At 48.1% G+C, this 13,743-nt stretch overlaps 1 protein-coding gene across 1 annotated transcript; it reads right to left on the bottom strand.

The window, feature by feature from the left end:
* Positions 1-535: 535 nt before the first annotated feature.
* Positions 536-13,403, bottom strand: SERPING1 (serpin family G member 1). The gene is made up of 8 exons (XM_069471402.1): positions 13,333-13,403; positions 12,712-12,788; positions 10,720-11,182; positions 9,762-9,896; positions 7,698-7,901; positions 7,369-7,508; positions 2,944-3,163; positions 536-1,037 (listed from the first exon to the last, which is right to left on the bottom strand). Exons 2-8 carry the CDS (start codon positions 12,763-12,765, stop codon positions 784-786), a joined length of 1,470 nt encoding a protein of 489 aa, XP_069327503.1. The 5' UTR covers positions 12,766-12,788; positions 13,333-13,403; the 3' UTR covers positions 536-783.
* Between the last annotated feature and the right edge of the window lie 340 nt (positions 13,404-13,743).

The raw sequence follows: 13,743 nt of genomic DNA, 5'->3' as shown, positions 1-13,743 counted from the left end.
ACAGTTGTTGCAGGCAAATAAGCAAGGTAGGGACTGTGATAAATGGATTGCATAAGCAGCCCCTAATTAATGGCTCTATGCCCCATAATTTCATAATGCCTTTCCCTCTAAGTCTAGGTTTGGCTGTGTGACTTGCTTTGGCCGAGGGGACAACGGTAAACTTGATGCAAGCAGAGGTGTGAAAAGAGACTGCCCATTTATGACTTCTTTCCACTACAGGCTAGCCTGCTAGGAGGATGTGGGGGACCTGTGGAGGACCAAGGTGTCCCAAATGAGGCCATCGAAGACCAGTCATCCCCCAACCAACCCACCAACTATTACAGACGTATGAGTGAGCCAGGCAAGACCAGCCAGGCCCAGCCCAGATCACCCAGCCAACCTTGAGACTTAGGTGAAATAACAAACTGCTGCTGTTTTAAGCCACCAAGTTCAAGTGAGTTATTACACAGCAGTAGCTAGCTCGTATAGGAGCCATGGTAGGTCTTGTCCTCTAATGTTGAAGCAGCTGATAACAAAAGGCAAAGGACAGAGGACGTCATGGTCTGCCAGGTTTTATTTGTAGAGTCTGGTGAACTTGAGCCAGAGAAAGCTGCAAAAAGTGGCTTGGAGAGCATGGCAGAGTCATGGGGAAGGGCTGATAGAAGCAGGTCCCTTTCTCAGACCCTCAGGGAGCCCTTTAGGTGGAGGGCAGAGGACACTGGAGGCGGGAGGTAGCCGGGGGCAAGTCCAGGCAGGCAGCAGCAGGGACAGCTGAGGCTCGCCCTAACCTGGCCCCTGCAGGCCTCAGGCCCTGGGGTCATATATCCGCCCCATGAAGACAGGGAACTTGTGCTGCTGGTCCCAGAGCAGGAAGAGGAACGGCTGCTGCACGTCAAAGACCAGCAAGGTGCGGGCCACGGAGACGGCAGAGGCTGCAGCCGCCTCCACCCCGGTCTCTGTCAGCTCCAGCACCGTCTGGTGCTGCATCGCAGAAACTGCAAGATCCGGGTCCCTCGTCAGCCCACACAGGTCGAGGTCATAAGAAAAATCGAAGAATTCTAGAGCAAAACCAGAGGAAAACAGAGAGTCAGAGACACTACAAAACCCTTAGCTGACAGAGACCTTTGTCCTGAATTTTCTGAGTTTGTCCTGAGTCCCACTACTCTCTTCCTCCTCCTCCGTTGCCAGATTATATACCGGGTCTTCTGGCCCAGTGCGTAGGATCCTCTACTAGTGGCCCCAACTGCCTCTCCCTCTCAAGAGGGGAGAAGCCTTGCCCCCAACCCTAAAAAAAGCCTGAAAAATAATGTCATTGCTTCCTTGCTTACTAGGACCTTGGAAGCAAGGTAACATATCAGAGACAGATCATGTATTATAAAATGAGATTATCTAGAAGGCTGTTATGCTGTGAAATAAAGAGAAATGAATATATCAGTCTCTGTCCCAATTCCAGAGCTCCTAAAACCCTCGTAATTTCCTGAGCAATGGGGCTGCTAGGAGTATCTTTTGTTCTAATATTTGGTCTTTGGTCCCCGTTCCTGACACAGAGCTCCTAAAACACTTGTAATTTTCAAAGAGCTAGGGGTGCTGAGAGCATCTTTTGCTCTAATATTTGGTCTTTTACCCCAGTTCTTGACACAGAGCTCCTAAATCCCTGGGAATTACCCGGGTGATAGGAGCACCTTTTGTGCTAATGAGTTGACTCTTGTTGGCTTCTGGATGGGGGCTGGTCACCACAAAGACCAAGCCACAGTTAGAAGCTTGGAACTTTTAGCCCCACCCCCCCCATCCTCTGGGGAGGAGAGAGGAGCTGGAGATTGAGTTAATAATCCATCATGCCTACAAAATGAAGCCACCATATAAATCCCTAACGTACAGGCTTCTGAGAGTTTCTGGGTTGGTCAACATGGACACATGCCAGGAGGGTGGCACATCCCCACTCCACAAGACAGAAGCTCCTACGCCCAGCTTCCTTCCAGACTTAGGCCTGTGTATCTCTTCATCTGGCTGTTCATCTGTATCCTTTATCACATCCTTTATATAATAAGCCAGTAAACGTTAAGTATTTCCCTGAGTTTTGTCAGCTATTCTAGCAGTCACACCCCAGCAGGGAGTTGTGGGGACCTCTGATTTATAGCCCATTGGTCAGAAGCGCAGGTGACAACCTGGTCTTGTAACTGATTCTGAAGTGGGGGGCAGCCTTGTGGGACTGAGCTCTTGACCTGTGGGATCTGATGCTTTCCGGGGGAGACAGTGTCAGAACGGAATTGAACTGTAGGACACCCAGTTGGTGTCCACAGAAAACTGGAGAACTGTTCGGTGTGGAGAAAACACCCCACATATTTGGTGGCCAGAAGTGTTGAATGAAATATAGAGAAAAACAGCCTGTTCTTCCTCCACAGATGCCATTATACTGGGAAATAGGTCATGCGTTAGGAGGTCAAGTTCTCTAACAGGGCATGAAGTGGCAAAGCTGGACGTGAGGTCGGTGGTTAGGAAATGGAGTCTCTGTTGCCTCTCCTCAACTGAGGAACCTCCAGACCTTCAGATCCAGATAGCTTCTTGCATATTCCATGGGGTGGCTGACGGTTGTGAAACATCTCTGGGGAAGGAGTATCCATAACTGTAACCCACCTTGGTCACTTGTCCTACTGCCTACCATGAACCACAGTGGAAACTGTCGAGAGAGCTGGAGACCAGGACTGGTATTTTGGTTTGCCTCTAACTAGCTTACGGGTAAGTCACAGAAACTTTGGGTAAATCATATAAAGTTTCCGAGTCTTGGTTTCCTCAATGATCCAATAGGATAATAGGACCTGCCCATGTAACTCACAGAATTGAAGAACAACCTGAGATTACGTATGTAAAAAATACTCTAGAGAATGCTGACCACATTTTACGGCCCCGCTTCTCTTTTTTTCTCCTCCAATGGCCTGAGAGTAACCCCACGCTGCTGGAGCTCACCCAGTTTCTCCATGATTGACAGCATGTCCTGGCTGGTCTTCACTTTGATGCGGGGCATCATTAGGAGCGTGGGATTGAATTTGGACATCTCCAGCTTCTTCATGATGGCCCTGAAGACAGTGGGGCTGAGAGCCTGCTCCACATCTTCGAGGCGGTGTTTCAGGGTCTGGGGCACCAGGAGCACCACGCTCAGGTTGTGGGAGAGCTGCAGCTGCCCCACCTAGAGAATAAGAGATGCACCTTATCAGTCTTCCCGCCCCAGCTGTCTCCTGGCTCCCATCCTTTGTGTCCCAAGGCTGTCCTGCAGTCTGCTGTGACAGTCTGTACTATTTCAACAAGCAGCAGCCAGACTAGGCTCCCAGGCTTTGCCAGGAAATGGGGACACCCAACTGGGCAAACAGTGCTGGTCCGCCTCTGTGCTGGTGAGGGGCAGAGGAGGGAGCATGAGTTTCTGATGACGCCCTGACTCTACCACTGACTAGTTATGTAATGTGCACAAGTGCTTTGATTTCTCTGAGCCCTGTTCCTTCCTTCCCAAGTGTGTTGCACAGACAGTATATAACACGCATGATGCACCACCAGAGTTAACAGGTCAGTCCCTTTAAAGACTATAGATGGCTCTTCGCTACCTATGAGATTAAGTACAAGTTTCTTAGTGTGGCATTGAAGATTGTTCACAAGCTGATCTTAGCTACCCTTCCAGATTGCTATTGTGAATAGAAGGTCTTTCAACTGAAGACCAGACAAAAGTATGTGAGAAGTGCAGGACCCGCAAGTTGAATACAGGGGTTCTCAACTCAGGGTGAATTTGCCAGCAGACATTTGGTAACATCTAGGGACATTTTGGTTGTCACAACTGGGAGGGGGGTAGGGTGGATGTGCACACAGTGCTGCCGGCTTCTATCAAGTAGAAGCCAAGAATCATGCTAAATCCTACAGTGCACAGGACAGCCCCCCACCATAAAGAATTATCTGACCCAAAATGTCAATAGTGCCAAGGCTTAGAAACCCTAATAGGATATGAGACTATCATTAAATGGCATTGTGGTTGGGGTTGAAAGATGAACAAGAAGAATCTAGAAGAATGCAGAATTCAATTGGACAATAAAGAAAGTTAACTGAAAGCAATCAATTGTTGAAACCTGAAAAAATGGCCCAGAAGAAGGAGGCTGTAAACCAGTATCAATGGAAGAGGGTGGACATGGGGTCCCTGTTGACATAGGCCCCCAAAACAATGTGCTTGTCTGGCAGCATATGCCTCTCAAGTCCTATGTATGGACCTTGAATCTCTGACCATAAATTTACCATAATGTAGTCCTGAATTTTCAAGCCAGTAACCTCAGCATACCTGAGTTGGTAAATCTAACTCCCTTACTAAGGTAAATACCCTTAAGTCCCAGGAAGATTTAGAATTTAGTATGGGAATGACAAAGTAAACTAATTCCATAGCATTAACACAAAGCATTAAGTTCAGGGTAATCCATGTGTTTGTTATTTAAAATAGTGTGTGTAATTTTTTCTTTTTTTTTGAGACAGAGTCTCGCTCTGTTGCCCAGGCTAGAGTGCTGTGGTATCAGCCTAGCTCACAGCAACCTCAAACTCCTGAGTTCAAGCAACCCTTCTGCCTCAGCCTCCCGAGTCGCCGGTACTACAGGCATGTGCCACCATGCCTGGCTAATTTTTTTCTATATATATTTTTAGCTGTCCAGATCATTTCTTTCTATTTTTAGTAGAGACAGGGTCTCACTCTTGCTCAGGCTGGTCTCGAACTCCTGACCTTGAGCGATCCTCCTGCCTTGGTTTCCCAGAGTGCTAGGATTACAGGCGTGAGCCACCGCGCCCGGCCAGTGTGTGTAATTTTTAAGAGAATCTGACACGCTGGTTTTATGTTTTTAAGCAAAAAGTTATAGAATAACTTAATTAAGTGTGAGAATGATATTAGAATGTTGGCTAGAAGTTGATTGACTCTTCAAATTTAATTTTTAGTTCACAAATGGGCTTTAGGTGCTAGAATGATATGGCCAGAGTTGCAATTCTGTCCTGTAACGTATTTGACATGTTTTTTGTTTTGGTTTAGTTTTAGGGGTATTTTTAGAGACAGGGTCTTGCTCTGTCTCCCAGGCTGGAGAGCAGTAGTGCGATCATAGATCACTATAACCTTGAATTCCTGGGCTCAAGGGGTCCTCCTGCCTCAGCCTCCCAAATAGCTAGGACTACAGGCACACACCACCATGCCTGCCTAATTTTTTTATTTTTTTGTAGAGATGGAGTCTCACTTAGGTTGCCCAGTCTGGTCTTGAACTCCTGGCCACAAGTGATCCTCCCACCTTGGCCTCCCAAAGTGCTGGGATTATAGGCATGAGCCACCACACCTGGCCTTTGAGATGTTTAAAAAGAAAATCAAGTATGTTAAATTTATAAAGGGAGCTTGAAATGCTTATGGGAATATTAACTATGTTTGTAAACAGGACAAATGATTTATTTATTTATTTATTTATTTATTTTTTGAGACAGAGTCTCGCTTTGTTGCCCGGGCTAGAGTGAGTGCTGTGGCGTCAGTCTAGCTCACAGCAATCTCAAACTCCTGGATTTAAGCGATCCTACTGCCTCAGCCTCCCGAGTAGCTGGGACTACAGGCATGCGCCACCATGCCCGGCTAATTTTTTGTATATATATATTTTAGTTGTCCATATAATTTCTTTCTATTTTTAGTAGAGACAGGGTCTCACTCTTGCTCAGGCTGGTCTCGAACTCCTGATCTCGAGCGATCCACCCGCCTCGGCCTCCCAGAGTGCTAGGATTACAGGTGTGAGCCACCGTGCCCGGCCAGGACAAATGATTTAAAGGAGTTTAATCTGTTCAATATGGCTTAATGAATTAAAGAACAAATGAAAGTTAGCTTAGTGTTTTTATATAAAAATTACTCTATTATAAATAATGTAGCAAGTTCAGCTTAAAATTAAAAGGACTAAGCAAAACTTTGATTTTACATTTATAATGTGAATACATTAAATTAAATATCTGTTTAAAACCCAAGGAATTGTAAATAATGGTTTTTGTGTGCAAAACTCCTCTTCCTCCTCTGACTTTAAAAAAAAACTTATGTTGATACCTCCCCCATATATCCTGAGTCAGAGTGATGCTCTAAATGTGTTATATCTATTCACTCTTCTGTGCCTTGTACATGCTGTTCTGGTTCTGTTAAACGAGTCATGAATAGTCAAATATGTTGGACGAGGATGGATGGATGGGTGGATAAGTGCATGAGTGGATAAATAAATGAGCAAAGAATGGTTAAAGTAACCTCCATGAAGTCTTCTAGCCACTCACATTTCTAGCAGCTCCCTTTGGCACCCTCTATCCATCTATTTCATTCATTTGTTTATTCAGCAAACACTGAATGAGCACCTAAATTATACATAGCATTGTTCTAGGTGCTGTAGATATAGAAGGAACAAGACAGGTTCCTTATCCAAGTAGAGAGACAATATCTCAGGGAGATACACAATGCTGTCATCAAATAAGCAAGTAATTGGCAATTTCAGATGATGATGAGTATCATGAATATAATAAAATAAGGCAATGGTACAGGGTAAAGAGGAAGCGACTTTAAGGGGGAGAAGGCCTCTCCACCAAGGTAACCTTTGAGCAGACACCCACGTGACCAGAAGGAACAAGCTATGTGATGATCTCAGGGAAGAAGGATCCAGGCTAAGGAGAGCTCCAGGGTGGAAACAAGCCTGGAATGTTCCAGGAGCAGAGTCTTTACATGTCAGCCCGGTACTGAGACCGTGGGTGTCTCCCCTTGTTTCCCATCTCATAGGTCTATGTCTTGCTGTCCTAACAAAGCAGAACTATCTGATCACTGGGCACAAAATAGTTTACTAATTAGAATACTCTGGGCTCCCTATTCTATGTGCCCTCCCTCTCCACTCATTCAAATTATATTTGTCAATTTCTCCTAAGGAATGTAAACCACTTAACACGTGTGCAACTCTCGCACTTATCACACGTATGCATATATACAGATATAGCTGCACACATGTACACATGTGTATGCATGCTGTACACAGGTACACACAAACACGCGGGACTTGCTAAGCCACCAGGGTCTCCTGGTGGGTTTACTAGAAAGAGAAACAGATGCACAGAATAGGAACACGACTCACTTTTTGCCATTTGATGCAGTAGAGATGCATGAAAAAACTTTAGAATCCTGTCTTCCAGCCTAAAACACATAATGCCTGCCTCGGCCAAGGCTGGAGAAAGGAGAAGGAGAAGAGAGACGGGGTGGAAATACAGATGGGAGGAGTAGAAACGATGAATTCATAAAGGGTTTTCCCAAAAATGACAGGACCATAACAGAAAAGAAATCAGGAGACTCAGGTGGGTCTGAAACAGGAGTGGGAAGTGCCAAAAACTTACCTTGGCCTTCAAAGTTGGGTCAATGAAATGGGCCACAGGGTACTTCTTGCTAGTCATCATGGGCACTTTTATAACAGAGTCTTGGAAGTAAAAAGGCTCCACCCTGGTTTTACTGCGAGAAAATGCTGTCTTCCACTTGGCTAGAAGGAAGAAGGGGGGAGAGGATTGCTCGAGAAAGGACGAAGAGGAGCTAAAAGCCCTGTTAGCAAAGGGGGCACAGATATACTGGGATCTGGTGGTGGAACTTGGGGTTGGGTGGGCTTTGAAGCCAGGAGGGAAGGAAGAACCCAGAATGGGAGGGAAGACCACCTAGTCAAGGGCCCCCTTACCACTTAGGTAGACAGCATTGAGGAGGACAAGGCGGGTGTCCAAAGGCAGGCTGTCTAGCAGGTCCTTGATCTTCTGGTTGGTGTTCTCGGCCACCCAGGAGTTGATGAGCTTCAAATTGGCATCACTGTTATTACCCAGGACTCTGGGGCTGCTGCCATACAGGCTCTGAGAGGTGTTCACAAAGGTGTCCCTTATGGCCAGGTCTGGGGGAGGTAGGTTGAGAGAGGGAGGCATGAGTCCTCTGAACACCTCATCCCCTTCCACAAGCAAGTGTTGAGAGTGAGCATGCCTCCTGGGGCTCTTTCCGCTCACTCCCCTGAACACAGCATGTCGGAGCAAGGGGCCAGTCCACTCCTCTTCCAGGTGCAGCACAGGAGGCCCAAAAAAGGCAAACCCTGAACTAAGAGCAGGTGAACTAGTCCTAGACCCTCGCTGCCTCTGCTTGCCATGTGGCCATGGCTTGGCAAGATAACGCTTCTGCGATATTAACTTCCATTTGCCTGTATTTTCCCTCTTTCTTCCCTTAATTCAGCAGAGAACAGACTCTGCTTCCTGGCCTCAGTGGAAGCTTGTGACAAAACTTCCTGGCTTTTGCTCTCCAAGAGACTTCAGTCCCCTCAAGAAAATAGTATTTGAAAGAAAAGTCTGTCCTGTACTAAATAGATTCAAGGTATTTCCTCAGGCTTTGCTGATGATGCTTAGGTACAGCATGAGACCAAGAACCCTGGCACAAGCCCAGGGTAGGCCTGAGAGGCGGACAAAAACCCTAATACATTGAATGCAAGCCGTATTTTCCACCGACCTAGTAAGGCAGAGGATAAAGCAGACTTACAGCTTTATATGTAATAAGTAAATGCAACATTTCTTGAGCACGTCTGAGCTATATTTTCTCTATATCTAAAAAGAGACTGTTTCTTAGATGATGGGACAATAGGTGATTTTTCTTGCTTTTTTCTTGTTTTTTTTTTTTTTTCTTTTTCTCTGTATTTTCTCAGTTTTCTACAATGACTATTGCTTTTATAGTCTTAAAAAAAAACCTGATGGGAAAAAGTTTTCCTTTTTTTTAAAAAGGGGGTTAGGCAAAGTGTGGCTCACACCGGTAATCCGTAATCCTAGCACTCTGGGAGGCCAAGGCGGGAGGATTGCTTGAGGTCAGGAGTTTGAGATCAGCCTGAGCAAGAGCGAGACCCCCATCTCTACTAAAAATAGAAAAATTAGCCAGGCATGGTGGCACATGCCTGTAGTCCCAGCTACTCGGGAGGCTGAGGCAGGAGAATCGCTTGAGCCCAGGAGTTTGAGGTTGCTTTGGGCTAGGCTGATGCCACTGCACTCTAGCCCAGGTGACAGAGCAAGACTCTGTCTCAAAAAAGGGTGGTTAGACTAGAACTGTGGTTTTTAAACCTTTTAAAGCAGCAGAACTGTGTTTTCAAATAAAGTCATGTCTGAAGCCCACAATATGAAAAGGCCCTGGTTGAGGGTAGGTGAGCAGTCCGAGCCCAGCTGGCCACTCTCCCTCCCACAGGGAGTGGTGTCCCACTCCGTACCTCTCAGCCTCCCCAACACCCCAACCCCACCCTGACTCCTGAAGCAGCTCTGCAGAACCCTGCGGCTCTGAGGAACAAAGTTTGGAAACAACTGCATTAGATCATTTTGTAAATTTATTATCACTATGTATTGCCATTATTATCTAGGTCATGACATAATACATGTCAACGATAACAAATTCACATAACACAAAAATACGAAGAACAGGAGTCCCAAGATTCCTTTGACCCAAAAATTAGCAAAAAAGAATGTTATGGCTATTTTATGTCTATAGTTCTCTAGCTCTCTAGCCCTATTTATTAATGCATAAGGATAGTTTTATTCTAAAAGGAGTTGATGAATGCAAATGATGTGACTAAGGAACAGTCCAGCCCTGGAGTGACTCTCACCTGCTCTGCTCTCCCTCTCTGATGTTCTAGCTCCAACATTCCCTCCATCCTCTCCCCAGTGCTGGGTCCCCCTGCCAGAATCCCTTCAGGACCCTTCTCTGCAGCTGCTGCTCCTCCCTGGGCACTCACCTGGGCTGTGGAAGATCTGAGAGACTGAGGTGACGCCTTTGGACGTGAAGGCCTTCAGCGCCTGGTGGACACAGGCAAAGTCCTCGGGGTAGGAGAGGACACTCTCTAGGTTTCTTCTGGTGATGTTCCCAGCCCCTACAACAAAGGCACTTTCAGGCAGAGTGAGAGACCCACCATTTGGGACTAGGGTTGAGGGACCAGGCTGGAACGGAAGGTGTTCCTGGCTATGAAGGAGGTCAAAGACCTAAGGTGGAAGCCATTCTTTTGGAAGACAATACATATGTCAGAAAGGTAGGGGTGCAGGCACTATGAATTCTGGGACTCTGGAATAATGGTTCTGATATGCTCACTGTATCGTCTCCAGGAGGCTTCTTTGAATCCCCCTCTGGGAATTATCTCCACTGCTTTGTTTGTGCCATTCCTGGAGTAATTACCACATGGGACTTGACAGCAACCTCTCAAGATGACAGAAGGATTAACATTTTTTTGACCACCCACCAAGTCAGGCACTAGGCTACCTACTTCTTAATCTTTTGCGGTAGATGTCACCATCACCACTTTACACATGAGGACTCAAGGCTCAGAGAGGTTAAGTGATCTGCCTAAGGACACAGAGCTAGAAAGCAGCATTACCATGATCCGCTCTAGGTCTATCTCTGATGATTTCATGTCCCTTATCACCTTACCTTGCCTTGAACAATGGCTGGTGGCTGGGACCTTGTTTTATATGTTCTTGTATAATCTACAAGGTTTTACAAACAATCACTCATTCGATCATTGTTAAATAAAGGAATGTTCAAGAATGAGAAGATATAACCCCTCACTCTCCCTCTCCCCAAATATAGCCCACGTTTACAGCTTCCTCACTGAGGCCTAGCCTTGCACAAAGTGTCTGGGTTGGTGACCCTCACAGGAGTGCCCAACATGTGACACGGAGAGAATTCAATCAGGGCCTTACCAAGCAGGACGTGGGTGAGGAGGCTGGCAATACTGAATGGGGAAAAGGCCATGTTGGTCTGAGCCTCCTTCACTGCTGAGAAGGCACGGTAGAGCTTCAGGGAGAAATCTATCAAAGCATCCCCCAGCACAGCTTCTGCTGAGTGACGCTCCAAATCAGAGCAGGGAGTGCCAGGCCCTGGGCAGAAGGGCTCAGAAGTGGGCTGGGTAGGAGGATCTGTCGGGGGCTGGGTAGTTGGTTGGGTGGTGGGTTCATCAGCAGTACTAGCTGTTACTTGGGTGGCTGAGCTGGTTGTTGAGTTGGTTGCTGGGTTGGTCGTTGGCAACGAAGACTCTTCGATGTGCTGAACGGTTGGAATCTTGGGGCTATCGCCCTCCACGATGTTCCCTTGGCTTTTCCTTTGCAAACTCTTTGGATCCCTGGAGCTGGAGCTGGTAGTATTTGGATTTGAGGAGGCTCCATTCTGTGGTTCAAGAAACTGAGTTTCATTTTTCTTACTATGAGGCACAGTCCCCTCAAACACTCAAAGCAGGAAGAGAAGGTGGGGATGTGGAAAACGTGGTGCTGTACCAGGGAGTTATTTCTGAAACAGCCTGGTGGGTAAGGAACCCACCCTGGAGCCACCACCACTAATTCCTTCAGAGGGGGCGATGCAGGGTGGGGCAGAGTGCAGCAGGAATGTTCCCTGCAGACCACCAGGGGTAATCAAGGACTCTGTTCTCGCTGATCAATTACTGCCATGTAGGAAACTGTTTTCCAAAAACTGAAGCTGAGTGTCAACTGTCATTTATCTGTGTTCTCACAACTCGTTGTTAATATCTGCCTGTCTTGACTCACTTGCCTGGCCAACAAAGACATTTGAACTTTTGTGGCCCTTGCTTTAAAAGTGGATTTTCAAATTGTGGGTTGTAATCCTTTAGTTCGTATAATCAGCATTCTGGCAGGAAGGAACAAAGGGAAGGAGGAAGAAGAGAAAGGAGAGGGGAAGAGAGGGAAGGAGGGAGAGAGGGAGAGAGAAATAGTATAGATCAATAGCTCTGTGACAATTTTGACTCCCAAGGGATATTTAGCAAAGTCTGAAAGTATCTTTGGTTGTCATAAGGGAAGAAGCAGGAAAGATGCTACTGGAATCCAGTGCACAGAGGCTAGAGATACTGCAAAACATCCTACAATGCACAGGACAGCACCTGAACAATGAATTACCCAGCCCAAATGTCAGTAGGTGCTCAGCTGAAAAACCATATATTATCCCCATTTCACAGATAGAGAAACTGATGCTGACACATATTAAGTGACTAGCCCAGGGTCTCACAAGAGTCACACCAAGTTCTCTGATTCTAAACTCCTTGCCTCGTCATCTTCTGAGTCTCAAAGGGCACTCTGGATGCCAGCTTCCCCACACACAACACACACACACACACATGGACACGCATGTACGCATACCCCAAAGTAAGCAGTCACCTTTCTCCTGGGCTCCCCTGCTTCCTGGGCTCATTTCCCCAGACCACTGGGACCTCCCACTGCTGTTAACCCCCACCCAGGCCTACATACGTTTGCTACTCTTCCTCCCCGTTTCCACAGGCCCCAGCCTGGGACAGCCTGCGACATGTCACAGCAGCCAGACCCCCACTCCACACAGCGGTTTTCTGCAACCACCTCCTGCTTTGATATCACAAAATGCTCCCCATCTCCTTGTACTCTGTGATCCTCCTACCAAGCCTGCCTGGTGGACAGGATGGGGTCTATGTATTCAACATTTTATAAATCAGGACTGAGCAGGCAGGGAGAAGTGACTTGCTCAAGGCCATCCAGCTAGTGCGTGCATAGCCCGCCAAGGCTGTGTCTGTCCGCGTCCCCAGGTCTTCCCCCACTGATACTATGGGGGGTGCCAGGATCACACTTGCTGATCCCAAGAGGAGCTCCCCTCATTCTCCGGAGCCTGAAGGGTTAATCCTCAGCCCCCCCACCCCACCCCTGGCAGGGGCCACGTACCCCAGCCAGCAGCAGCAGCAGCAGGAGGGTCAGCGGGGTCAGCCCTGAGGCCATCTGGGCGGCGATGTCAGCCGGACCTGCAGAGCCAGCCAGCATCAGAGCCAGCCCCGAGCCTGGGAGCCCAGGGGGCTCCCACCCCACCCCAGGGCCCCGCCCCCCTTCCGTCGTCCCGGGCTCCAGCCCCTCTCTGTGAGTTCCCTCCCCCTCCCTCCCGGGGCCAACCTCTCCCTAGCTCCTCCCTCTGTTTTGTTTTCCCCAAACCGCTTCCCATTCCCGGCACCAGCTGGCCCTTCTTCTCCCCGGGGCCGGGTCTCTGTCCATCTGTTCAACTGGGGGGTTTTGAGGGGGAGAGTCCTGCTTTAGCCAAACAATGGGGCCAGAGGCCGGGGATGGAGGGAGGTGGGGGCGGGGGGAGCTGGGCACAGCAGTCCTGGGGCAGGAGGGGGTAGGGGTGAGGAGCAGGAGGAGGCAGAAGTCTCCAGTGGAAGCCTGTGGAGACTGCAGAGATAAAAGGGGCAGGAAACCCGGGGAGGGAAGGACAGAGGTGAGAACACCCCCCTCCCCAGACCTCCTCACTCCATACTCCCACCCCACCTCCCCACCCCCCGCCCAGCACCAAACCTGCTCCAAACTCCTGGTCACTGGGCAGCTTCGGTGCAGACTGAGTGGAGAGTCCCGCAGGGTCAGGGAGGGGGGGTGGGGGGGGTTAGTCTTAGCTATTGGCTGGCCCAGGACACTGCCCAGTTACAAATTAAGGATGATTGATCGCCGGTATGATTTCCCGTAAATCAGGGTGGGAGGGACCACTTGGTCCGCTTTGTGGGCCAGGCCAGGAATTTTGTCTGAAGCCCCTTGCGGGTGGCGGGTGAAGCTGGGTGCAGCTCTCAGCTCTACACAACCAAAGCTTCCTCCTCCATCTTCACGGGTCATGATAAAAACAGCATGTACACAGACTTTCCATGTGAGTTTAAAACGAATGAGCTTTTCAGAAATTGCTCATCACAATCGATCCTTAAAGTGACCCTTTGGAAC

The sequence above is a fragment of the Eulemur rufifrons genome, chromosome 6, assembly GCF_041146395.1.
Source record: "Eulemur rufifrons isolate Redbay chromosome 6, OSU_ERuf_1, whole genome shotgun sequence".
NCBI classification, from domain to species: Eukaryota; Metazoa; Chordata; class Mammalia; order Primates; family Lemuridae; genus Eulemur; species Eulemur rufifrons.
Note: the sequence above shows the minus strand (reverse complement) of the source record. Positions and strands in the feature narration are given on the sequence as shown.